Source organism: Sminthopsis crassicaudata, chromosome 6 (assembly GCF_048593235.1).
Source record: "Sminthopsis crassicaudata isolate SCR6 chromosome 6, ASM4859323v1, whole genome shotgun sequence".
NCBI lineage: Eukaryota > Metazoa > Chordata > Mammalia > Dasyuromorphia > Dasyuridae > Sminthopsis > Sminthopsis crassicaudata.
This window is the reverse complement of record NC_133622.1, coordinates 69,055,265-69,080,032: the sequence shown is the minus strand read 5'-3', so window position 1 is coordinate 69,080,032 and position 24,768 is coordinate 69,055,265. Positions and strand designations below refer to the sequence as shown.

Sequence of the window (24,768 nt, the reverse complement as noted above, 5' to 3'; positions counted from 1 at the left end):
AGATAATATGGACTATACCAGTATGGTAGCATCATTTTGTTGTTGTTATTGTTGTCCTTCATTCTCTTCTTCTTCTTAGTATATTTGTTTATTTTTAATACACAATGCTTTATGAATCATATTGGGAGAAAAAAACAGAGCAAAAGGGAAAAACCATGAAAGTGATAAAAAAAAAAAAAAAACAGAAAAAAGAAGTAAAGAAGTAAACAATGCATATGTTAATTGACATTCAGTCTTCTTAGTTCTTTTTCTGGATGCAATTGACATTTTCTGTCCAAAGGCTATAGGGATTGCTTTGGATCACTGGACTAATAGGAAGAACCAAGTCTTTGATCATCTCATATTTTTGCTGTTACTGTGTACAATGTACTCCTGGTTCTGCTTGTTTTGCTCAGCTTTGGTTCATATAAATCTTTCCAGGCCTTTCTATAATCAACCTGTCCATCATTTTTTATAGAACAGTAATATTCCATTACCTTCATATACCACACCTTATTCAGCCATTTCCCAACTGATGAGCATCTACTCATTTTCCAATTCTTTGCTACCACAGAAAGAGCTGCTATAAACATTTTTGCTCATGTGGGTCCTTTTCCCTCCTTTATGATTCCCTTGGATAGAAACCCAGTAATGGCACTACTGGATCAAAGGCATGCACAGTTTTATAGCCCTTTAGGCATAGGTCCATATTGCTCTCTAGAATAGTTGGATCAGTTCACAACTCCACCAACAATGTATTAGTGTCCCAGTTTTCCCCCCATCCCCTCCAACATTCATCATTATCTTTTCCATTATCTTAGCCAATCTGAGAGGTGTGGGGTGGTATCTTTGAATTATTTTAATTTGCATTTCTCTAATTAGTAGTGATTTAGAGCATTTTTTTCATATAACTATAGATGCCTTTAATTTCATCATCTGAAAATGGTCTATATTTTTTGACTATTTCTTAATTGGGGAATGAATGATTTGTCCTTCAATCTCAAAAATGACCATGACATCAGAAATTGGTGCAATGACATACAAATGAGCTGGGTTTAATTTAGGATGAGCTGCGCAAGATCACAGCCTCAGTTTCCCCTCCAGAGCCATCTAGGTGCAGTGGCAAGATTAGGATGACTGGAGTTGACCTTGGAAGCAATGGGAGATCTTGACTTTTTTAAGCAAAGGACCTCAGCACTGTTAGAGCAAAGATAGAAACAACAAGACTACAGATTGCATATAGGAGGTGAGAGTGAGGAGCCAAGGATGATACTGAGTTTGTCAGCGTGGGTGAGTGGGAGGATAGTGATACCTTCAACTATAACTGAGAATTTGGGAAAGGGTATGTGAGAAAAAATAATTAGTTCTATTTGGGGTAAATTGAGTTAAGATGTCTAACAGATGGTTGGCGATTAGAGACTGGAGGTCAAGAGAAAGGGAAGGTCATTATTCTAGGTGAAAGAAATAGAAAAATTAAGAATTAAGTGACCCTGGACTTCATGGGGTTTGCATGCCCTGAAGGCATGAAGCATGAGTAAATATAAATTACATATAGGATATAAAAGTGATACAAAAGACAAAAGTAATTTCAGGGAAGAAAAGCTTGGCTATTATGTGATCAGAAAAATGCCTCTTACAGGAGATGACTCCTTTGAGGGAGCTAAAGAGGCAGAAGTAGAGAGGGAAAAAATTCCAGACATAAAAGCAGGTCATGCAAAGGCATGGTGGTAGGAGTGAGCTGTCCAGCACATAGACTAATGTGATCTTAGAGTATCTGAGATAGAACAACATGAAATCAATATGAAGAGTTTTCAGTGCCAATGATTTTATGCTAGGGGAACTAGGGAGCCACTGAAGATTCTTGAGCAATGGAGTGATCCAATTCTGTGCTTTTATTGATTATTAAAGTTTCACTGTATTTTCTTCTAGTTTCTGACTCCCCTTGTAATTTACCTTGTTGGTGACTCTGCTGTGATTGAGTTGGAATTCACAGGCATTTTGTAAATAGAGTGGATAGAGATGTGGGCTTGGAATTAGGAAGACCTAAATTCAAAGCTGACTCAGAAATGAATTAGCTGGTTGACCCTGGGCAAATAATTTATTAGCTTCTGTTTGCCTCAGTGTTCTTAATGTATAATGCGGATAATAAAAGTACCTGTGTTATGAGAATTAAATGGTATAAGGTGTTTGGCACAGTGCTTGACATATAGAAGGCATTTTATAAATGCATATTCCCTTCCCTAAGGGAACTTTAGCCAAGAAAAAATTATTTTGGCTTTTTGTGAGGCAATGGTGGATAAGTCTTTCTTATCGTGAACATTCTCCCTTATTAAAGATCCCAGGAGCAACATGTGGTTTTAGGAGGATAACAGTAGTCATAAAAGTTCTTTTTCCCATTGACTTGGCTGAGACTCATCAGCAATATAGCCACAATCAAGTCAGCATGAAAAGATCAATTCCCCATTACTCTTTTCTTGTTTAATAAGTTTAAGCATCATTCATGACTTTGGGTATTTACTGTTTGATCTCCCCACCCCTCCCTGGACATTAAGGTCCTTTTCTGTTCACAAATCATAGAAACTGAAAAACCAGTTAAGTCAACAAACATTTGCTAAGCAATGAGGATACATATGCAAGAAGAAAGAAAGATAGCTCCTGCCTCACTTTACCCATCTGCAAAATCGAGAGAATGTTTTAACTCATCATCTTCTAAGGTTCCCTCCAGCTTAAATCTGTGAATCTAAATGGTTATCCAACATTCATTGAAAGACCTCTGGGTTGCAGATCCACTATGCACAGAGGCGACTCATTCTATTTTCCTAAGCAGTTGCTAACAACCCTTCCAATGCTAAATCCCATGTTTCTGAGATTGTTATTCTAATCTATAAGCTATATTTTTAAAATCTAGCAACTAGAGCTTCAGAACTAACAGACTGGCTCTGACCCAGATATATAGAGTCACTCAAATATGAATTCATAAATGAGAAAATGCCCTTTCTCTCCCTTATTTGTAGAGGTAGGGGAGGCCATGGAAAATAGTATTTAGTCTGATTCATTGTGTAGCAGATGATAAATAGAGAAGAAAGAAAAATAAAGGAAAGAAGGAAAGGAAGAAAAAATAGATAAATAGATGGATGGATGGATTTCAGTCTCTATCTCTACATATATATGTATGTATGTATGTATACACACGTACATAGTTTTTTTTTCATTCTTATATAGTTTATTGCCTAAAGGAAGGAGAAGAAAGCTATTCAGAAATAAAAGGGGATGTAAAAACAAAAAAAAATAACTATAAAAATGTAAACATATTTTTGAAAGTCTTCTTTAAGTCCTTTCATTAACTTCAGTGCATCCTCTCTTGGGGAAGAATGAGATCCCCTTATGGGAGATCATCAGTCAAAAACCTGATGGCTAGTCATGCTATTTAATATAGAAGGATCTCACCATAAAATTACAAATGAAGTATAAGAACTCAGAATACTTGCTAGCTCAGAGAGTTCATGATACTGTACAATCTTAGGCTCATTGGAGCATATTCTGCTTTATTTCGTGGCAACCTGTCTCTTTATGGAGATGTTTGGTCCTTCCTCTAATGTGTTATCCATTCTTCTGCTTCCCTTTCTCCATTAATATTATTACAAATTTTTTCTTGAGTCATTGCAAACATTGACTGTGCTTTCTGATAGTGGGGATTGATCATATTCTTTCTGAAACATGGCTACGATCTTTCCAAGATTGTAAGGCATAACTAACCTCATTAGTGCTGAAAAAAGGCAAAGCAAGAGTTGAAAAACAATTAAGTGGGAGACTGAAAAAAAAATTGCCACCTGTTTTTTTCCACCCCAACAAGCAGCTTTCTGCAGCAAATGAAAATTGAAACTAGTGTGAATGGTTGCAGCGCAAATGTCATGGGTGACATTAACAGAAAGACACTTAGGATGCAAATGGAAATAAGATAGCACTCTGATTTGCAGTGGGCTTTTAGGTAGAGTTAGAACCTTAGATGATGCTTTGGGGTGGGCTTCCCAATGTAGAAGGAGAGGCTGTAAACCCCTTGGTATCTGAACAGCATGGCACTTAAAACCAATGAAAAAATCCACTCAGGAATCTCTCCTTCCAGCTGTTCTCTCACAGCAAATGAAACTTACAGCTTTAAAAAATGTCATGGACCTGATTATGACAACTACATTCTCCCTAAGGCCAGGTAGCTATTTCTTCCCAGGAATAGCTAAGAATAGCTCTCACTTATATAGCACAGTAAGGTTTACAAAATGCTTTTGTTCTACATATCTCATTTCTTTCTCCCAACCGCCCTATGAGGCAGCTCCTACTGTTGCTATCTTCTTATTAAAGAGGAAAGAATGTGGAGTTCGGAGAGAGTAGGTATCTCTAAGTGTCAGAACCCAGATTTCTCCTGACTCCAAGTCAACTGCTCTTTGCACTGACCATTGAGCCAGTATTTTCATGGCTCAAGATTCTAGTTTCTTCTTAAATAACACAAAGAAACTTGACTATATGATTTCTAAAGTCAATCCAACAAGTACTTAGATCTGGACTCAGAGTCAGAAAAACCTGAATTTGGGCAGCCGGGTGGTTCAGTGGATAGAATGCTTGAAAGTCAGAACACCCAAGGTCAAATATGACACTTAATAGCTGTGTGATGCTGGACAAATCACTTAACTCCAATTGCTTCAAAAGACGAAACAAAGAAAAAGAAAACCTAGCTTCAAATTCTGCCTCTAATCCCCAAGCCACTTAACTTTTTTGACTTTTGAGCAAGAGCTTTGAACTGATTTACTAAGTACCTTATTTTTTGGTTAGCCAAACCGGTTGTCTGATATTCCTCCTCCCCCCAAAAAAAATCCATCCTCATCTCCATGCTTTAAGCAAGCAGTCCCCCATGACTAGAATCATTCCTTCTTAGAATTCCTATTCTTCTTTTAGCATAAATTCAAATGTCATTTTCCAGATGAGTTCTTTCCTAATCTCCATAGCTACCCCCAAATTACCTTATATTTATCATGCATATATTTATTTTGAGCATACTTATGCCTATCTCTGTTGTTTTCTACTCTTTGAGGGTAAAGACCTCATTTGTTTTTTCCATCATATCCCCAGCACCTAGCACAGTGCCTGGTATAGAGAACCTCCTGAATTATTGACTAATAGACAGATCTAGACTGTATTGGTGAAGGGAGTTCCTACATAGTTTTCCACACTGTAGAAATAACAGATCATTATTAGTGATTAGATGAGATAATATCTACAAAGTGCTTAGTGCAATGCCTCGTAAGGATGTACCAAGTATGATACATAGAAAGTATGATACACTATATAGTATTGCATGATACAAATAAGTATGTAACAAGGATGATACAGGGTATGATACATAGTAAGTATGATACAAATGCTCATTTCCTGCCCTTTCTCCTACTTTTCCACCTATGGGACAGTTGTCATCCTTGTCCCTGGAGTGATAGGATCTGTGTCCACAAGGAGCTTATATTCTTCAGCTGGACTATGATATATAGCCAGTTCCCTGATAGTTGCAAATAACTGTGGAAGCCTTATTGAAATTCACACCATATATTTCCACTGGACTAGAACTAATTACCATATTTTACATAATTACAACTTCCAGTATTATAAATTTGAATACGGACAACCACCTCTGGGAATTCATTATTCCCACTAATGGAGTCCTAGCTGTATACAATTAAAACGCATGCAAAGAAGTATAAGAGGAAGCAGAGCCTTGGAAATAGAAGCTCAATGACACATATTGCCCCTGACACATATTGGCTCAGTGACCCCTGGCATATCACGTTACTTCTCGGTGCTTTAAAGTCCTAAATTTCCAAGAAGGTGCCAGCCTACATTAGAGGAGTGAGCTTTACACACACCCTAAACCAGTGTAATCAAAGATCCAGTCCCTTTCCCGATGTCAATACAGCTACTGTGAAATTTCAGTGTCCCCACTTCCCCCAAAGTTTCTTTGTTTTTGCTAACCTTCGTAAATTCCCAAATGGTCCCCGGTGACTTCTTAGTCCCGACCAGTTGGCAGTGTAAGTGTCCTTCTCTAAAAGCCGACTTGAAGTTTAAATAGAAGTTTTACAGTCTTTATGCAGCCGCCTAAGGCATCCACACCCTTATCTGGCTCTGACATTCATTTCTGTAGCAACTTTTTCTTGGGTGCAATCATTTACTTTTCCTGCCTGCTATCATCCGATTCTAAAATGACTCAAACCATGAATCATATTTTAATATTTGAAAACTCAAGGAATTCTAATCAAGGCCATTGGAATCACTGAAAATAGACACTTAGCCGCTCCTGAGTGGCTCTCTCCCAGAAACCAGTCTCCCTTTAGAATGAGTTCCATGCACACTGAAGAGCCGTCAACCCAGGAATTTCTAAGCTCGGGGCTCGCCAGTTTTATGGACCATTGTAAAAGGAACTGGTTCTTGGTTCAGATCCTTGTCATGCTTGGAATTAGAAACAGTGACTGGCTAACATCTGGGTCCTGCAAGAAACGCCTGGACTGATTTTATCCTTTGTGCATGTTGGCATAGGGATAAGGACTAGATCTGTTGATTTAACCAATGGAAATCAACACCAGCTCTGCAACCTGTAATTTGTGAGAGTTGCCTGCAGGTTAAATGACTTTCCCAGTATCACACAAGAAGTGTGTGTCAGAGACAAGACTTAAAGCCTTCAGACCTGGCAGATTTTGAGTCCAGCTCTCTACCCAGTATAGAGGGATACTTATACTGCCAGCTGGTCACTACTAAGAATTTATTGAGGATCATTTGAGAATGTACAAGAATTAGCAAAAACAGAGAAACTTTGGGGGAATTGAGGGCACCAAAATTCATGTTAGCTATAATTTACATAGCTAGAAGAGCTGGATCTTTGATTACATTGGTTTAGGGTACACATGTGTGTGTGTGTGTTCCATCTGTGAGTGTAAATCTCACCCTTTCAACATAGATTGATATCTTCTAGGAAATTTACTCACTGTCTATCAAGATCTATTGAGATTGTATCCACTTAGGAGCAACCAGAGTATTTGGGGTAATTTAAATAACCTTGATTAGAATTCCTTGAGTTTTCAAGGATTAGCAAGCCTTAAAATCCTATGATTTTTGATTAATTGATAAGATGTGAAGCTGCTGGAAGGGCCCTAGAGATTATCTTGTCCAGAGGATCTTGAATTTGTGTGTGTGTGTGTGTGTGTGTGTGTGTGTGTGTGTGTGTGTGTGTGTGTGTGTGTGTTTTGGCACTCTGGTAAAGCCTGTGGATTCCTCGGAAGAATATTTGTTGTCTTCACTTTTAATTGAAAGAAATACTAAATACTACCAGGAAAGACTGCCTGTCTTTCCCAAAGATAGGATTGGGAAAGAGATCACTTTCCCAAAGAAATTTTAGTGAAAATAAAAGTAACATCCTTTCCTGCCCAAATGCAAGGATCCTTTGAAATCTATTCATGGACCTCTTGGGTATTCCTATTCCCCAGGTAAAGAATCCCTGACCTAGTCCAACCACTTTCAACCAACGACGTCCAGCCACATTTTATAGATAAGAATCCTAAGTTCCCTGCGACATCTCCAAGCAAAGAGTGGAGAACCATTTGTCTGCTATACAGTAGCAGACCACAATCAGGTGGATGTTGGGATTAGATGGCCAGAGAGATCTCTCCCAATTTTGAAATTCTATAATTTTATGATGAGACTTGCAACTAGTAAATTGCAGATCTGGGATTTAAAGCCAAGCCCTTTGATTCCAAACTCTATTCCATTTTCATTATAACACAGAATTCTGAGAAAGATTATAAAATAAACAGCACAAGGCCAGATCATGTGGAAACAAGAAGGAGGACTCGTAAGGGGATAAACAGCCTCTACTTTCCTCTTACTTTATGATTGGAGGTTTGAACTGTAGTAACCTCTTTAAAGATGGCACTCAAGTATCAAGATCTTTCATTTGCATTAATCATCTTGACATATCAGTTGAATGCCAACTACTGTTGGTGTCCAAACCAAATGATATAATTAGACCAGTGTTTGATGTTAAGGACATAATCTCCCTCTATTTGAGCCTAAAGAAGTTGGGCAAAATAGGGAAAAGAAAGTGCAGATTATTTTCCTTTGAAACTTTTATCCTAAAGGATCATGGTTTTCTTTACTCCCAAGCCATTCTCTTACTAACCTCAAGACCCTGGACACCGCCCCCACTTCAATTCTGGGACCTTAATCAAATCAGCTCTCTCATTGCTCCTGGGCAAAAAAAAAAAAAAAAAAGTGTTCATCTACTTCCTTGTCTCAGTATTCAGCCAGCCTTCAGTGCACCAAAGGGATATTTAGATCCCTCTCTGGCTACCATCACTCCTGTGTATATATCATCTTCTATTAAAATATATGTTTCTTGTGTGCAAGAACTGTTTTCTCATATATTTTTAATTCCCCAGGCTAACACAGTGTCTAACACACAGTATGTCCTTAATAAATGACAGTCATTCAATAAGTATTTATTGGGTGAACAACTGGGTGGTTTGGGGGATGGAGTGTTGGGCTTGGAAGTCAGGAAGGTCTATGTTCAGTTCTGTCCTCAGACGCTTCACTAGCTGTATGACTCTGGGAAAGTTATTTAATTCCACCTCAGTTTCATCACCTGTAAAATGAGCTACAAAAGGAAATGGAAAACCACTCCAGCATTTTTGTGTAGTAAACTCCAAATGGGGTCACAGAGTCAGAAATGACTGAAAAACAACAAAATATGTCAGGTACTGTCCCAAGTGCTGAGGATACAATAAAGGCAAACCCTTATCCCTGAACCTAACAAGCTCCCATGAGGTCATGCAAATTAATATCTTCATGTAAAACATTTGCATGTGCTTGGAAGGTCATGAAAGGGGAGGGAGAGAGACCAGGAAAGGCTGCTTGTCTTTCCCAAAGGTAGTTTTTGAGCTGAGCCTTAAAGGAAACCAGAGAAGTTATTAGGAGGAGTTGAAGGGAGACTATTTCAGGCAGAGTTGGGAGCTGGAATGCTCTATGTAAGAAAAAGCAATGTGACTGGATCATTAAGTTCATTCATTTTCTCTAGAATACAAGAAAAGTGAATTGATCTTGATGTCAGCTGATGAAATATCCTCACTTTTTAAAGTTAAGCTTTCTTTACAGCTATGCCCAAGGCCCAGAGAAGCATCATGGTTTAGTGGGAAGAACAATATATATATATATGATCCGATGATCTGGCTTGTAATACTGACTCTGATACTTCCTGCTTGTGTATCACTGGACAAAGCCATTTTAACCTGAACCCCAGTTTCTTTATCTATGAAATGAAAAGGCTGTACCAGATGGCCTCCCAGGTCCCTTCCAGCATTAGATCCTAAGAGCTGACTAAAGAAAATTATAGTAATACAAGATTTCTCAACCCTGTCCCTATTCCAAATCCAAGAAAATATTTTGGAACTAGCTGAGTTGTGGTACAGGATAGATCTAATTGTACTTGAAATTTACTGATGATTGTATTTGAAATTCAATAAATTCACCAGGTGTATTTTTATGCAAACCACTTTTGATTCAGAGAAAGTATGATAACAACTAATAATAATCACAACAGCTAATCTTTATACAGCACTTATTGTATTCCATTGTGCTAAGCCTTTCACTATTATTATCTTGTTTCCTCCTCACAACAATCTTGAGAAGTAAGTGCTATTATTATCCCCATTTTAGAGATGAGGAAACAGAGTTAACCAAGATTATATATTTCATGTCTGAATCCAAATTTGAACTCAGGTCCTCCTGATTCCAGGGACCAATGCTCTGTCCACTGTCCCCTTTCCTGGTTGCCAAATAAAACAGTTCCTGTCATTAAGGAGTTTATGTTCATGGACAAGAAAAGGGGAGATCACACAAGACTTTACCAAGAAGGTCCCATTTTGAGTGAAGACTTGAAGAAAAAAGAAAAAAGATTCTGAGATAAAAAGAGAATGCATTTTAAGCATGAGGAATAGTTTGTGCAAATGCATGTTCCTGTGGTAGATGAGCAGCATCCAGTTCAAGGAACAGACAGATATATTCCAGATCTTCCTTAAAAATCTGGGAACCCAGTGTGCCCAGGTGAGGGACAGTGAGGTTGGATGAGCAAACCTGCCCAACACTGCAGTCTTACTTCTTAGGACAATATCCAGACACAATCTCTATAGCCACCGTCCCGGAAGCCAATTTACCTGAACAAATTAATTTTATACAAATAAATTTATGTGAAAATTAATATCTAGTATCCTGTCACTGAGCCTGCACCTTTTATTCCTCATGTTTACATAAATTTAAATAGATGGAGCTAGACAACACAAAGACCAGACCAATTCCATTAGCACCAAGGTCCCTGTTAGCCATCAGTCAATAATCATTTAAGGCAGTGTGCTAGGTGCTAGGAATACAAAGACAAAAATAATACAGTGCTTGCTTTCCAGAAGCTAATTCTCTTACAAAATGCACACGTAGAAATAAGTACAAACTAGATGCAAAATAGAAACTAGGTAATCTCCTGGAGGAAAGTGGGGCAGGAGTCAGGTTGAGATGGAAAAAGCTTACAAAAAAGGTTGGCACTTAAAATGAACTTTGAAAGCGCTTGGGGCTTCTAAGAGATAGTGGGGAAGGAGTGCTTTCCAGCCATGAGGATCACAGCCTGTGCAAATGCTGAGGGGAGGGAAATGGAACAGCCCATTTAATAGGATTGTAGAGAAAGCATGCTGGAGCTGAGCTTAGCAGAGTTCAGGAGGAACAGCACTCTGCCTGATTTACTTCATTTAGTGCCATAAAACAGATGTTTCCTTAATGGTGATTCTAAGAAGGCTCTTGGAATAATCTCTTTGAGTCTTATTTGTAAAATGAGGACTAGATCAACGAAGAGCTTTTTTGAGTCTTAGATCTCCTTTTGTGGTCTGGTTAAGCCTATGGACCCCTTATCAGAGAAATGTTTCTCATTTTTTGATTCCTAATTGAAAGAAATACTAATTTTTCATTAGATGATAGCAAAAATAAAAGTGTAATTTTTTTCCTAAAGTTCCTAAAACTCCCTGAAATCTGTCCATGAACCTGTGTTAAGAATCCTTAGGCTAGATGGTCTTCCAAGTCTTGTCTTATTCTCAATAATTTAAATTAATCTGAGAACTCCTAAACTTGGAAATTCTCTTCAAAAATGCAGAGTGCATTACCCTGGTCAGCTTCTATCCATATCCTGCTATAAGTGTGCTACCAGGGTTATTCCCAATACTAGTAGAGTACGTAGAATATCCACTTCTCATCTCTCACCTTCACTATATAGTCTACTTACTTTTAATTCCTTGAGTACAATTTCTTTTTTCCCCAAATTACATGTAAAGACAATTTTTAACATTCATTTTCTAAAATTTTTGATTTCCAAATTTTCTGCCTCTGTCCTCCTTCCCCCTCCCTAAAATAGTAAGCAATTTGATGTAGGATACATGTGTGCAGTCATGATGACATTTCCCCATTGTCCATAACCTGTTCATTTCTTCCATTTGCTTCTTGTTGCCCTCTGGGAAATATTTCTTTTTTAATTCTTGGGCAATTGTGTTCCATGTCTCACTGAGAGAAAACAACTCTGGTAGAATGTTAGCACTGAGAAGTGCCTTTATTACTATGGGAAGTTGGAGGTCATTAAAGAAACTTTTAGGTCCAATCCAGACTGCCAGTTACCCTGGCCTGTAGGGTTCCTTTCAGTAACAGCAATACGGTCTTATGACCCTGTTTAATTCCAGACCCAACTCTCTTCCTCTGCAGTCCCAGGTAAATAGTCTAATTTATCCGCCTTATAAGCCTTTCATCATTGATTCTAAATTTGAAACACTAGCTCATCTCTTAACCTATTAAAGGAGTTTGTTCAGAGTAGAATTTTAGAAAGGAGAGGGAGAATGGGAAAGAGAACGTTTGGTAATTAGAAAAGTGATGTACTGTGTAGTTCTGCATAGAAAATGAGCTGGGCCATGCTAAGGAAGCCTTTCCTAGCTCCCTTTTCCTTACCCTTCACTCTCCCCAGGATTTTTTCAGTTCAAATTCATTGCTGAATTCCTGATTCTTCCTTTTGTCTCTTCTCATTTTATTTCAATAAACATTTTTAAGTTCCTATGTGCTATAGCATTTTTTACCTTAGACACTGGATTGTACAATGACAGAAAGGGGAGGGGTAAGAGACATATATACACACACCCACATATATGTATATATGTGTATTGTATAGTATGTGTGTATTGTGTAGACAGACAGAGAGAGAAGAGAGATACCAGGATACTCGTAGAAAATACGTACAAAATAGCTATCAAATAATTTCAAAGAAACCAAAAACTACATTCACAGCTCTTGAGCTTTGACATCATTCTCAGGACCAGTAATTTCTAATAATTAGTAAGAAATTCCAATAATCAATTTAAAATATTCATCTCAATAAAAACTCCAATATCATAATAATAGTAGCTAGTATTTCTGTGTGCTTTAAAGATTGCAAAGCTCTTTATACACATTATTTCACGTACAACCACAACCTAGGAAGGTAAGTGATATTATCCTCATTCTACAAAGGAGGAAACTTAAAACTAAGAAAGATTCAGTATCATGCAACTAATAAGCATCAGAAGCAGGAATTGAATTCATATCTGTCTCACTCTAAGACCAGTACTTCTTTCTTTCCATAAGAACTTAACTGTTAAATTTCTTCATAAATATCTGAACACATATCACTCTCCTCCCATTCCCCCATAAATTACTTTCCCTTAAGCTTCTCAGGATTATTTTGAGGATATTTTGATATTTTGAGTTCATATTTGCAAAGCACTTTTAGACCTTAAAGTGCTGCATAAATGCCAGCTGTTATTGTTATTACCCAGGAAGGGGCTGGATAATTGGATCTTTTGGTCCAGCAACATTGTGCATTACCTTCCCTACTATATTACTCCCCAAGGGGAGGATGGGGAAAACCAACATGATCTGTATGTTTCACCAAACAAGGTGGAAGATTCTATACTTTTAAAATCTTGATAATGTTGGCATAGTTTATTTGTTTTTAATTCCCATCTTGTATAGCAACAATATTGTAAAGACAAATGAAAGAATTAGAAACTCTGATCAGTGGAATGATCAAGCATGATTCCAGAGAACTAATAATGGATAATGGATAAGTGACGGATTTGGTGCAAACACACACATACACACACACCATATATATATATATATATATATATATATATATATATATATATCATAGAAAGTTGGTGTTCTAAGGTGAGATCTCTCTATCATATTAGAGTGGGAGGGAAGGAGGAGTGAATAAAGGGAAAGGGAAAACTGAAATAGAAAAACAAATAAGATAAGATTAATCTGGCTGGTGTGCTTTTGGCTTAGCATTGAACAGCTGAGGATTTAGGGCAATCCCAGGGTGCACTGAAATGACGGCTTCCAGCTCTCTCATTCTTAGGAATAGTAATAGGGGGAAAGCAAAGTTGAAATATATGAAATAGAAATGGTTCTCCTAGTATTTTTCAAGAACCTAGCCATTCAGATTCCATTCAGGTCTTCATTGAATCCCCCTATCAAAGATAATCAGTGACAGTGATTCAAATCTTATCTCCTGGGTAGAGACTAAAACTATCTCCATTCTGTGTACTGCCCTTTATGATGAGGATTTAGTATCATTGACTAGTTATTACTATCAGCCCTTCTACCATTCTGACTAGAGGATGTCTCTCTTCAAAATGGCAAGATTATTTTTCAAACAGTAATGTTTATAGAAATAAAGGACTGAGGGTAAGAGTTATTTAATGTTTATGCCATTTATCTGTTGGAGCATTTATCTGTTATGTCCACTTCAACTAGCTCCTCCCAAAATGGTTATGCTTTTTCCCAATAGCAAATGACCCCCAAGAAGGAAGTTATTTCAGGTTATGTTATTTGTTACTGTGTGACTTCATCTCACCAGGTCACAGGTCCCTTTCCTATAAGATGAAGGGACTGTGCTAGCTGATTTCTGAGGACCCCGGCAGCTCTGAATTCTATGAACTCTAGGAAATCTTCACAGCTGATCAAAATCATTGGGAAGTCTTTTTCAAATCAATCTCACTATGACAAACATGTATTTATGCCTTGGAGAAGTAAATCAGCATAGCAGTGGGGTGACTTTAGGGATATAGAATCTTATGAGCCTCCTCTAAAGGCACTATTATGTATTTAGCTTTGGCTCCTGTACCAGAAGGCTTGGCTTTTTAGCCCTTCATAATATTGGACTTTCTCTCTAAAAGGGATTTTTTTGCCCCACATGAAAATATCTCAGGGCAGAGTCACCACCAACTACTTGGTCCTTTTAGAATTAAATCTAATTTTTAATGTTTCCTAGGTCCCTGAAGTTAGAGTCTCTATCAAAGATTTCTCAGTCTTTCTCTTTCTGTCTTAGGGCTAAAAGGTCTATGTGGCTTCCCAGTTAATTTCTAGTAGCTAGTTACATAGGCATTCTTCTTACAGAAAATAATTTCCCAACAAATTTCCAAGAGATCTTGGTTTTAACGTTTACTGACTACCAAATTCTAGAACTTTTAATTTCCTATAGAAAAGAATAGGAGGAAAGAAAGACTCTGCATCAAAATAAGGCCAAAAAGAGAAGGTCATTATCCATCTCCTACCTGGCTACAGCACTTTGGTTTTTATTATATAAAGGTACCAGTAAAGCCATTTTAAAATTTCTGAAACCATTAAAGAAGGGAGGAAGGGAAGAAAGAAAGGAAAGAGGGAAGAATGGAAGGAAGGAAGGAAAGAAAGAAGGAAGGAAGGAAAGAAGGAAGGAAAGAAAGAAGGAAGGAAGGAAAGAAAGAAGAAAGGAAGGGAGGGAAGGAGGAAGGAAGGGAGGAAAGGAGAGAGAGAGAGGGAGGAAAGAAGGAAGAAATAAAAGAAGGAAAGAAGGAAGGAAGAGAGAGAGAGAAAGGGAGGAGGAAGGAAGGAAAGAAGGAAGAAAGGGAGAGCCGGAAGAAGGAAGGGAGGAGGGAAGAAAAGATAATGTATATAAAGCATATTACAAACTTTAAAGCACTGAATAAATATTAGTTATTATTATTCTACTCTCATCATGAACTCTATTGCCAATTAAACTGGCTTTCTGAAACCCAAACTATTATTCTTGGCAGGAATGAACTCCTTCCTCATTGGTCCCTCCGATATCTTGTCTTGCTTCAGAACTTCAGGACTAAGCTTAATGGGTTACTTATTCATGAAGCTTTCCTTGATCACCTTGTCAGTTTTCCTTATAGAATCCTTAGATGTCCATATATGTATATATCACCCCTTATCCTAGGATGGAGTAAGTTCCCTTGAATACAATCTCATTTCTTTATTTTTACCTGCAATACTCTGTCCATGAGAGGCACGTAATGGATGGTTTGTCAGATTGAACTGAATTGAATTTGATAGTTTAATTTTAGCATTCTGGGTCAGTTGAATGCATCCCAAACAAACTTCTTTTTTGGATCTTGATCTCTTATCCAAGTGCATGGTCAGGGGAACAGAACCTTATTGACATATCATATTTGGATTCAGCTCTGAGGAAGGAGCTTAGGAGGCAACATAGCACCATAAAAAGTAAACTAAATTTGAAATCCCAAAAACTGGGATCAAAGGAGGCTCTTCCACTTTCAACCTTTCTGATCTTGGGCCAATCACATCCCTTCTTTTTGCCTCTGTTCTATTAGCTTTTTTTTTGGGGGGGGGGGCCTGTCTTAGAAGAACTGGAAGGTCCTTTCCAGCTGCTTTGAATTTTTTAAATTCATTGGAGAAAAGTATCATCAGTGTGACAACAGATACATTAGATTGTCCAAATACAACCTTTTCATTTCCACTAGGATCATGAAGAGTGGTTGTAATCCAACCCAGATACCCTATGAAAAGGTTTTCCTTGTTTGTTTATAATAAATTCCCTCATGCTGTATAAAATACCTTGCCAGGTAAATTGTTTAAGGAGCTCTAAAGGGGATTACCAGCTTAGTGTAGACTCTGAGTATTCCAGTTGGGAAAGGCTGCATTGGTGTTGTTCTCTGTAGGCGCCAGTGTGACTCCCACACCTTGTTAGTTGTGTTGCCTTAGGGAGAGGGAGCAGTGTGAGCCAGTGCCAAAGGAAGGATGGAGTTCTCCTTTCAGTTCTGGTAACGAGGTTTCTAATGGAGACAGAAGATGGCAGACATGGACAAGTCAGGGAGACTGGCAAAAAAACATCCTCCATTTTGCAATGTTGAAAAGAAGGATGGGGGAGAGAAATATCATGAAAAAGAAAAAGAATATCACATAAGAAAGTATATAGGTGAGGAGTTCAGAGCTTCAGTGACTAGAGGGGAAGAGAAGGGGAAAGTTTTAAACCAATTAGGTATCCACACTTAGTCTCCTCATCTATAAAATGTCTTTGCCAAGAAACCCCCATATCGAAAAGAATGAACAAACAAAACTCATGGATGGCAAGTCACTTAAACCCTAATCATCTCTGGCAATTCGTCTAGGTCCATAAATTAGATAAATTCTCCATCTGCATGATGGAGGGTGTTTCTTCACAATGATAAAATCACAGTTCTGGACACTTTCTTCCCCCAAGGAAAAGAACTTCATTGGCCCTTAGTTTCCCTTAATCAGTATTCCTGCTGACTCTCCTATGTTCAAGAGTCCATTTCTCATTGCAGCTTATGGCCATTTCCTCTCTTCTCACAGAACACAATGATGTATCTAGTTGTTCATATGACTATTTGTCAAAGTGCCTGCTAATAATGTTTGCTGCTGATGACTTGTTCCAAAAACTGTACAAAGAAAGAAGGAAATGCAAAGACACTGTCCCCCAAGAGATTTGTATTTGTATCTCTGTGTCTCAGGACCTAACACTGTGCTAGACACAATGGATGCTTAACAAAGATTTCTTATTGGTTGCTTGGCTTCTTCCATCTCTTCCCTCCTGGTTCTCTTTTTGTATTCAACCATCTGCTCTCTTGGATTTTTGCTTCTCTATTTGTGGCAGGGTAAGAAATCTAGATTGCAGCCCTACATAAAAAGATTCTAAGATGATCAGATTTTAAGAAGTATGAAACAAATACTACATAAAGATCTATGAGTGCTAGGAAAAGCCCTGTATCAGGAGTCAGAGGAATCACTATTAGAATCCAGGCTCTTCCCCTTACTTAACTCCTGTTTGTCACTTGTGTGACATTTACCACCTTTGTGACACTTGTTACCTGTAAACTAGGTCATCTCTCCTTCCCTTTCTAGCTTTCAATCCTTTGATCCTACCTTACTGACACTCAGTATATGTTAAAAAAAAACAAGCATAGGTGTGATGATAAATTTTTAAGAACTAGTTCTCTAAGGGAAGGTGGTTGGAGGGGGAAAGAAGTGCATTTTTAGTTTATTTTTAGTTTATTCTACATTATAAACATTTTCCCCATCACTTTCTAAAGTCTAGACAATCAACAGTAGGATAAACCAAACCCTAATTTGTAGTATTTACTGGTTTCTGAGGTTTATCAGATGCTCTTGCTGAAAATTTAATACTTGTAGAGTTCCTGATAGCTCCAGCACACTAGAATAATTGTTTTATCTTTTCAGTCCTTCTTTTGACCTTCCTTATCTCCTCGTTTTCTTTTGATGCAATGACTTTCTATACTTTTCCTGAAAATGACATAAAGCTAAGACAATGTACACATAGTTACATTGGTGGTATTTGACTCAGTAGGTAGAGAGGGCCCCCTTCAAGGATGTTAAAGCAGGGGATTAACCCCAAGCCAAGCTTTAGGAAGTCTCATCTGCTGATACTGTGCAAGATGGATGGGGAAAAACCAGAAGCAGGACATCATTTAGAAGGCAACTGCAGTAGTCCAGCAAGTAAGGGATAAAAGTTTGACCTAGAATAGTGCCGTAGAGATGAAGGGACAGAAACTATTCTTCTGGTCTATATCTTCATCTGCTTCATTGTATTCTCTTCCTACAAGGCTGTCTTTCTCATTTTTCTTCTCTTTTTCCTTCCTTGACCATGTTATCCAGTATTCACCTCTAATACAGATGATTTCCAGATCCTGAGTCCTCTCTCTTAAACTCCAAATCATGTTTCTAACTGCCTGCTGGACATGGACCTAAAGTCTTGCTAGCACCTTGGATAGCCCCTACTCCTAAGTTAGCAATGAATCAATCGACACTTATTAAGCTAGGTATTATATGATATGCCAGAAATTGTGCTAAATTCTGAGAATACAAAGAGACAAGAGTCAGTCCCTGCCTTCAAGGAGTTTACAATCAAAATAGGAAATAACATAAAAATAACAATAAAAAACCCACAAAGCTATATACAGTCTAAATAGAAAATAACTTCTAGAATTAAGAGGTAACAGAAATAAAAAGGTAATAGAAATATGTTATCATTCTCTCCCTATTAAAATTACTGTGTATGTACTTATTTGCTTATATGATATGTCCTCTTAATTAGAATGTGAATTTCTTGAGGACAGGAATCATTCCCCTCCTCTCTTTTTCTCTTTATATCCCCTGTCACTAGCTCAGTGCCTGACTACATACTAAATAAAAACTTAAGCTGGTGCTTGATAAATGTTACCTGGATTGAATTGAAGGGACTGTCCAAAACCAGAGATCATAATCTTCCCTCTTCCCCCCCAAAATGCTGTTACTCTCCCTGACTTTACTAATTCTATTAATAATTCCTTATTTTTCCAGCCATTCAGGCTTGAAATCTCAGAGCCTCCTTTGACCTCTCCTGTCCCTAACTTTTAATCATCATTTCGTTAGCAAGCCTATGGATTCTACTTTTGCAATGGCTCTTTTATTTGTCCCCTCCATTACCATGACCATGACTCTCATTCAGGCCACTGTAAAATCTCACTTGGGTTATCAGATTAGTCATCCAGTCAATCAATCTGCCACTAGACCCCATACTTTTCCCCTCTATTCTATGTTCTTTAACCAGATAAATTACTCCCTTTCCTCGGTGACTACTGAATAGAGACCAGTCTTTTTATTCTGGCATTCAAGCCTCTCTACAATCAGATTCCAGCCTACTCTATCTCATACTTTCCCTTTCCTATCCTCTGATTCCATTCTCTGGTTCCTGGATGTTCTTTAGATAAATTCTGAGCATTCTTACTTCTACGTCATTGCTGCCATAGTTCTTTCCATCTGGAAAACACTCTTCTACAATTTAGCCTTCTGAAGTCCTACCTATCTTTTAAGGTTCAGCCTGGATATCTCCTCCTTCATGAAACCTTTTCTGATATCCCAACCAAAAGCAGTCTCCCTTCTTTGATCCCTCATAGCATCTCGATAGTATCACATACATGAATTTACCATTTTTTGTATTATGTCAATTAAGGGTTTGGCAGAAGCTTCTGTCTTATTTGAAAGTAATAATAATAATTGACCTAGAACTTTGCAATTTACAAAGCACTTTACATAAATTATCTCACTTAATCCCCAAAATAGCCCAAGAAGGTATCTATAGATTGGGAAATGAGTTAAGGCTGGAAGAAATCAAAATGGTTTGCCCAAAATGATAGAACTGATAAATCACAGAACATGGGCTTAGTCTTCTGAGTATAAATCCAGCTTTCCTTTTGCTATATCCAGAACAAGGAATAGAAAGGCATTCTGTATACTTGTCTTTGTACCTTGTCCACTGATAACTTTCTACCTGTTAATGTTACAAAGCTGTCATGTTCCTGTCATGGTAGAGCAAAGGAGAAGCCTCCCTGTTTCCATGTGCCCCACATTTTTAAAATTTAGTAGACAAAGCTGAAGATATTTTCACACACACACACACACACACACACACACACACACACACACACACACACACACACATACACACACACACGAATCAGGATAAATAAGATTGTTAAACATTCCTGGTATCATTAAAAAAAAAAAAAAACAACAACAACCCACTATTGTTCAGTGATTTTAGTCATGTCCAGCTCTTTATGACTCCATTTGGGGTTTTCTTGGTAGCTACTATAATGGTTGGCCATTTCCTTCTCCAGCTCACATTTTTTTAAGAAGAATCTGAGAAAAATAAAATCCGAAGTAACTTGCTCAGGATCATAGACCTGGTAGTGTCTGAGGCCAGATTTGAACTCATGAAGAAGAGTTTTCCTGACTCCAGACCCAGCACTCTGCTTTATGGCACCAACTAGCTATCTAAAAGGCACACTAGATTCAGCAAGAAGGTGATAGGCTCGTTGTAAAATAGGGGAAATGGGAAGGGCTGAATGATGTCCGGTGCTAAAATTTTATGACTCTCTTTGCAGACATCTTTTCCATAAATCCTGCGTAGACCCATGGCTGCTAGACCATCGAACCTGCCCCATGTGCAAGATGAACATCCTTAAGGCTCTAGGCATCCCGGTAAGCAATGTGCTCTGTCCCCACTCCCCAAACTAATATCCTCCCTTTTTTTCTACCTACTCACGAACACAAAGAAGAGAAGTAATATAAATTGCTCCCTGCTTCTATTGTAGTGGTCCCCAAGAGAGGGATGTCACGGGAGTGACACCATTTGTGTTAATTCCACATGAGCTTGTATGTCTGGAGGTATCTTTCCTCTCATTTTCTCCTCATTATGAGCCCCTAGAGATTTTCCCACCTCCTTTTTCATTTTGGATCATCCTTCCTCAGCCTCAAAATGCTATTTATGCAATTAGCTTTCTCTTTTCCTTGTTAATGATGAAACAGACAGAAAATGGGAAGAATTTAAAAATTCTGAACCTGAAGTTTGGAATACCTGGATTCAAATCTCATTCTGAAGCTTACTTTCTGAGTCCTATTCTGGTTATGATTTGCATGAGTGGTGAGTGCTCTAAAAAGTGAAAAAAGCATGGGTTCAAGTTCACTGATAGAACACATCTGTTGTATTTCTATCACCTGCACAACACCAATGGAAAATGACTTCAACTACTTTTTTTTTAATGTTACTTTATCCTCTGGGCCCAATCTGAATGCCAGCCTCTTAGCCACTTCAGGAGTCAGCGAGCAAACTTCATAACACCTTGAGGGATCACGGCAGTGATGAGAGAGAAAGGCTCAGATTCTGTTTAGCTGTTTAAAAAAAGATCTGCACGTGGATTCTTCTGTGTCCAGGATTTTGGAGGCAGGACCTGGTTTCCATTCTGCCATCAGATTAAGCTTCCTTCAGTTCCAAATATCCATAAAAAGTTCAGCGTCTCCCCCAGTGTGGAGATTCCAGCCAGCTGGCTTCAAGCTGAGAAAAAAAGACATTTCCAGGACCTTGTCAAGTTTAGCCCACAAACAATGGTGGCTAGTGAGCCACCAGCTGTTATATGTACATTTTTCCTGAACAGATGAGGGCAGGCAGTGGGCCAAACTCCCAGATCCCCTGGTTGGGCGAGAAAGAGTAGAGTTAAACAAAAGATGGTGTTGGAAGAAAAGCCAGCCCGTAGTGAAGATGGGAGCCCTAGATACCAATTTTCCCCCTTTTACCCCAGTCCTAACCCTCATCCCCATCATTCCCAATAATGACAGCAAAATAAAAAAAGATGAGCCATCGCATGGTGTTAATGGAATAGGAACTCTTATGGGAATCATCACTGAAAGGGAGAAATCACGCTAACGCTAACTCTGATTCTCTTTGAGCTTTCACATTAGTACAGCAGGAAAGGGGGCGCCTTGAAGGGCAGTGATAGATTGTAATGACATGCATTTAGCCAGTCTTTTCTTCCCGTGTCCCAGCTGCCTTCATGCCAGCTGTGTGCTGATCTCGATGGTTTATGCACACAACACAAATCAGCTTGTGTGAATACAGGGCTGGACAGGCAGTGGAGAAGCAGACCACTAAATCGTCCGTCTGTGGCTGTAAATATAGAGTCGGCATGAGGAAAATCCATTATGGGCAAAAAATATAGCTCAAAACCCAGGCTATAACCCTCCATGTGTATGCCTTAGAAAAACCCTTAGAACTCAGTGCTTCAAGAATATCCTCTGCTTATACTAAGACTATATCTAGTTTCTGTACAAAAAATATGTATGTGCATTTTTATGTGGAGGCAACTGGTAGATAGAGCACTGAGCTTGGAGTCAAGAAAGCCTGAGGTCACATCCAGTCTCCAATATTTGTAGCTATATGATCCTGAGCAAATAATTTAACCCATCTTTGCCTTATTCCAATGGAAAAAGAAATGGCAAATCACTGAAGTATCTTCACAAAAAAAAAAAAAAAAAAAAAAAAACATGGACAGTATGGTCCATGGGGTCACAAAGAGTTGGACACAATTGAATGACAGCAGCAATATTAGATATGGGAGAGGTAGTATGTCATGGGAAGAGATTGGTCTTCTAAGCAAGGAGATTTGGGTTAAATTCCTGCTGCCAATATAAACTGTTTTTGTGACCCTGCATAAGTAATCTGTCTTCTCAAAGACCAGGGAAACTCTTGTAAGATTGGGTCATGGATGAATTGTTGATCTGCCTCTGAGGATAATGTTTCCATATTAGTCATTCCCTACAAGCATGAAATTACAAATTCAGAAGGTTGTAATATATGTGTTTGTGTTTATGTGCATAGAGATAGAAAAGGCTGAAGGGAGCTGGGCTAGGAGAGTGAGGGAGGAAATAAGCATTGATCTAGCACCTACTCTGTGCCAGGCACTATAAGTGCTTTTTGCAAGGGATTATAGATTTAGAACCAGGAGAGCTTTAGAACTCAATCCTTTCAATTTACAGATGGGGAAACTGAGGCACAGACAGAGTAAGTGACTTGTCCAGGATTACATTGTTAGTGAATATCAGACGGGAGGCATGAATTCAGACTGTCCTGACCAGGAGTCCATTGCTCCTTCGTGATACTAACCTGTGTCTCAAGAGATGTGAGGAAGGTAGAGGAGCAAGGAAATGGTGGGGAATTGGATAGACAGAGAGACAGAAAAAGAGCTAGGGAGACAGAAAGGGGAAGAAAAAGAGAATTAGAAACGGAAAAAGAGGAGGGAAGAGAGAGAGAGGCAGAAAGATGAAAGAGAGAGATAGGTAATAAAGAGAGGAGGGAAGAAGAGAGAGACACAAAAATGAGAGGGGAGAGAAGGAGGGAAGGTGAATCAGACAGACAGAGAGACAGAGGAGAGAAGGGGACAGAAAAAGGAAGAGAATGACAAAGGAGTAAAAAAGAGAAGGAAGGAAGAGGAAAGAGAGAAAGATAGACAAAGACAGGGGAGAGATAGGGAGGAGGAGAAAGAGCAGGAGAGGGGGGGAAATGGACGGATAAAGATAAATAGGGGAATAGAGAGAATGAGAGAGAAGGATGAAGGGGGAAGAGAGAGAGAGAAAGGGGGAGGACAGAGAAGGAAAGAGGGAGGAAAAGAGGGAGAGAAGGAGGAAGGAAAGAGAGAAACCAACCGAAACAAAAGAAAGATAGATAGGGAGAGAGAGAATATGAAATCGTTGAAGGAAAGAGAGATTTGGCTCCAAAATCTTTGCAGCACTTCAAAATTGAATAAAGACATTTATTTGATAGTGTAATAGCTTTCTTCAAGTATTTAGAGTCATCTCATGGAAAGGGGATTATAGTTTTTCTGCTTGGCTTGAGATCTGGAGTAGGAGCAGTAACTAAAAGGTACAAAGAGACAAATTGAAAAATTTGTTAATGACTAAAGTTGTTCAAAAGTGGCCGTGGAAAGTAGTATGTTCCCTTTTGAACAATGGAGTTCACTCCTCGGGGACACTATGGAGGGGATTCTTGTTCAGGTGTGACTCAGACAACCTGGGTTCTTGAGTTCCCTTTCAAATCAAAGATCCATTGGATGCAATCCATTGGAATGGTTTCTCTTGTCAGTAATCTATTTTTTCAAAGCTTCCTGCATCATATTTGCCCACAAATTAGGAAGAAGGTGCCTAATAAACTTTAAAGCACCATAGATATGAAAATTATTTTCATTGCTTCCATCATCATTCATAATTTAAAAAAAGCTCTAGAACTCCCCCATCAGAATATGATCAGAAACACCAAAGTTATTAATATTTAATTTCTTGGTCTAATTAATATTTTTCTTTACCCATCCTGTAGGCTTCCAGAGACTTCTCTGAAGTTTATGTGAAAATAAGATGAGTTTATCTATTCATTATTTTAAATAGTTTTATTTGAGATTATTCCTGAAACTTTCAAGTATGATGACTGAAGCAGCCATGGTTCAAAGATCCCAGTCATGGTTCAGTATATTTGCCAAATTTGAACTAAATTTTATTTAGAATTATTTGAATAATGGCCATGTCCTTACTGTAAAATAATAACACCAGAATTATTAAGCGATGTCACTCCCTTTTTCTAGCACAATAATTAACCAATAAGCTCTGTCGATATACCCAAGTGAAAACAGAACAGTCTCAGAAAAGTGAAGCATCTCTGATTTCTCCTGCTTACATCCTGAGTAACTTCTATGCTTTCCCAAAGCATCCATTTTGGAGGATACTGAAAAATAATCCACGTTACTCCTGAATTTCTCCAGTATTTGGAGGTAGAGAATCATACATGTAAGCTTAATATGTTCAAAAAAGAATTTGTTACCTTTTCTGTCCCCTAAAAAGTTACCCTTTTCCCTCACTTCCCTGGTTCTTTTTGAGGGCACCATCTTTGTAGACACCCTTGCTAGGTGCACAATCATAGAACCAACCTTAACTTTCCCTTCCTCACTAGAGATATCCAGTCAGATACAAAGTTTTATCAAATTCTGCCTCCATCAA

At 38.3% G+C, this 24,768-nt stretch overlaps 1 protein-coding gene across 2 annotated transcripts in view; it reads left to right on the top strand.

Annotated features, from left to right (window-relative positions):
- RNF150 (ring finger protein 150) overlaps positions 1-24,768 on the top strand; it is a 325,703-nt gene that overhangs the window by 241,038 nt on the left and 59,897 nt on the right. For both annotated transcript variants that reach the window (XM_074275042.1, XM_074275041.1), the window contains one exon: positions 20,334-20,430. In XM_074275042.1, coding sequence (XP_074131143.1) covers positions 20,334-20,430 — 97 coding nt within the window. The remainder of the gene's footprint in view (positions 1-20,333; positions 20,431-24,768) is intronic.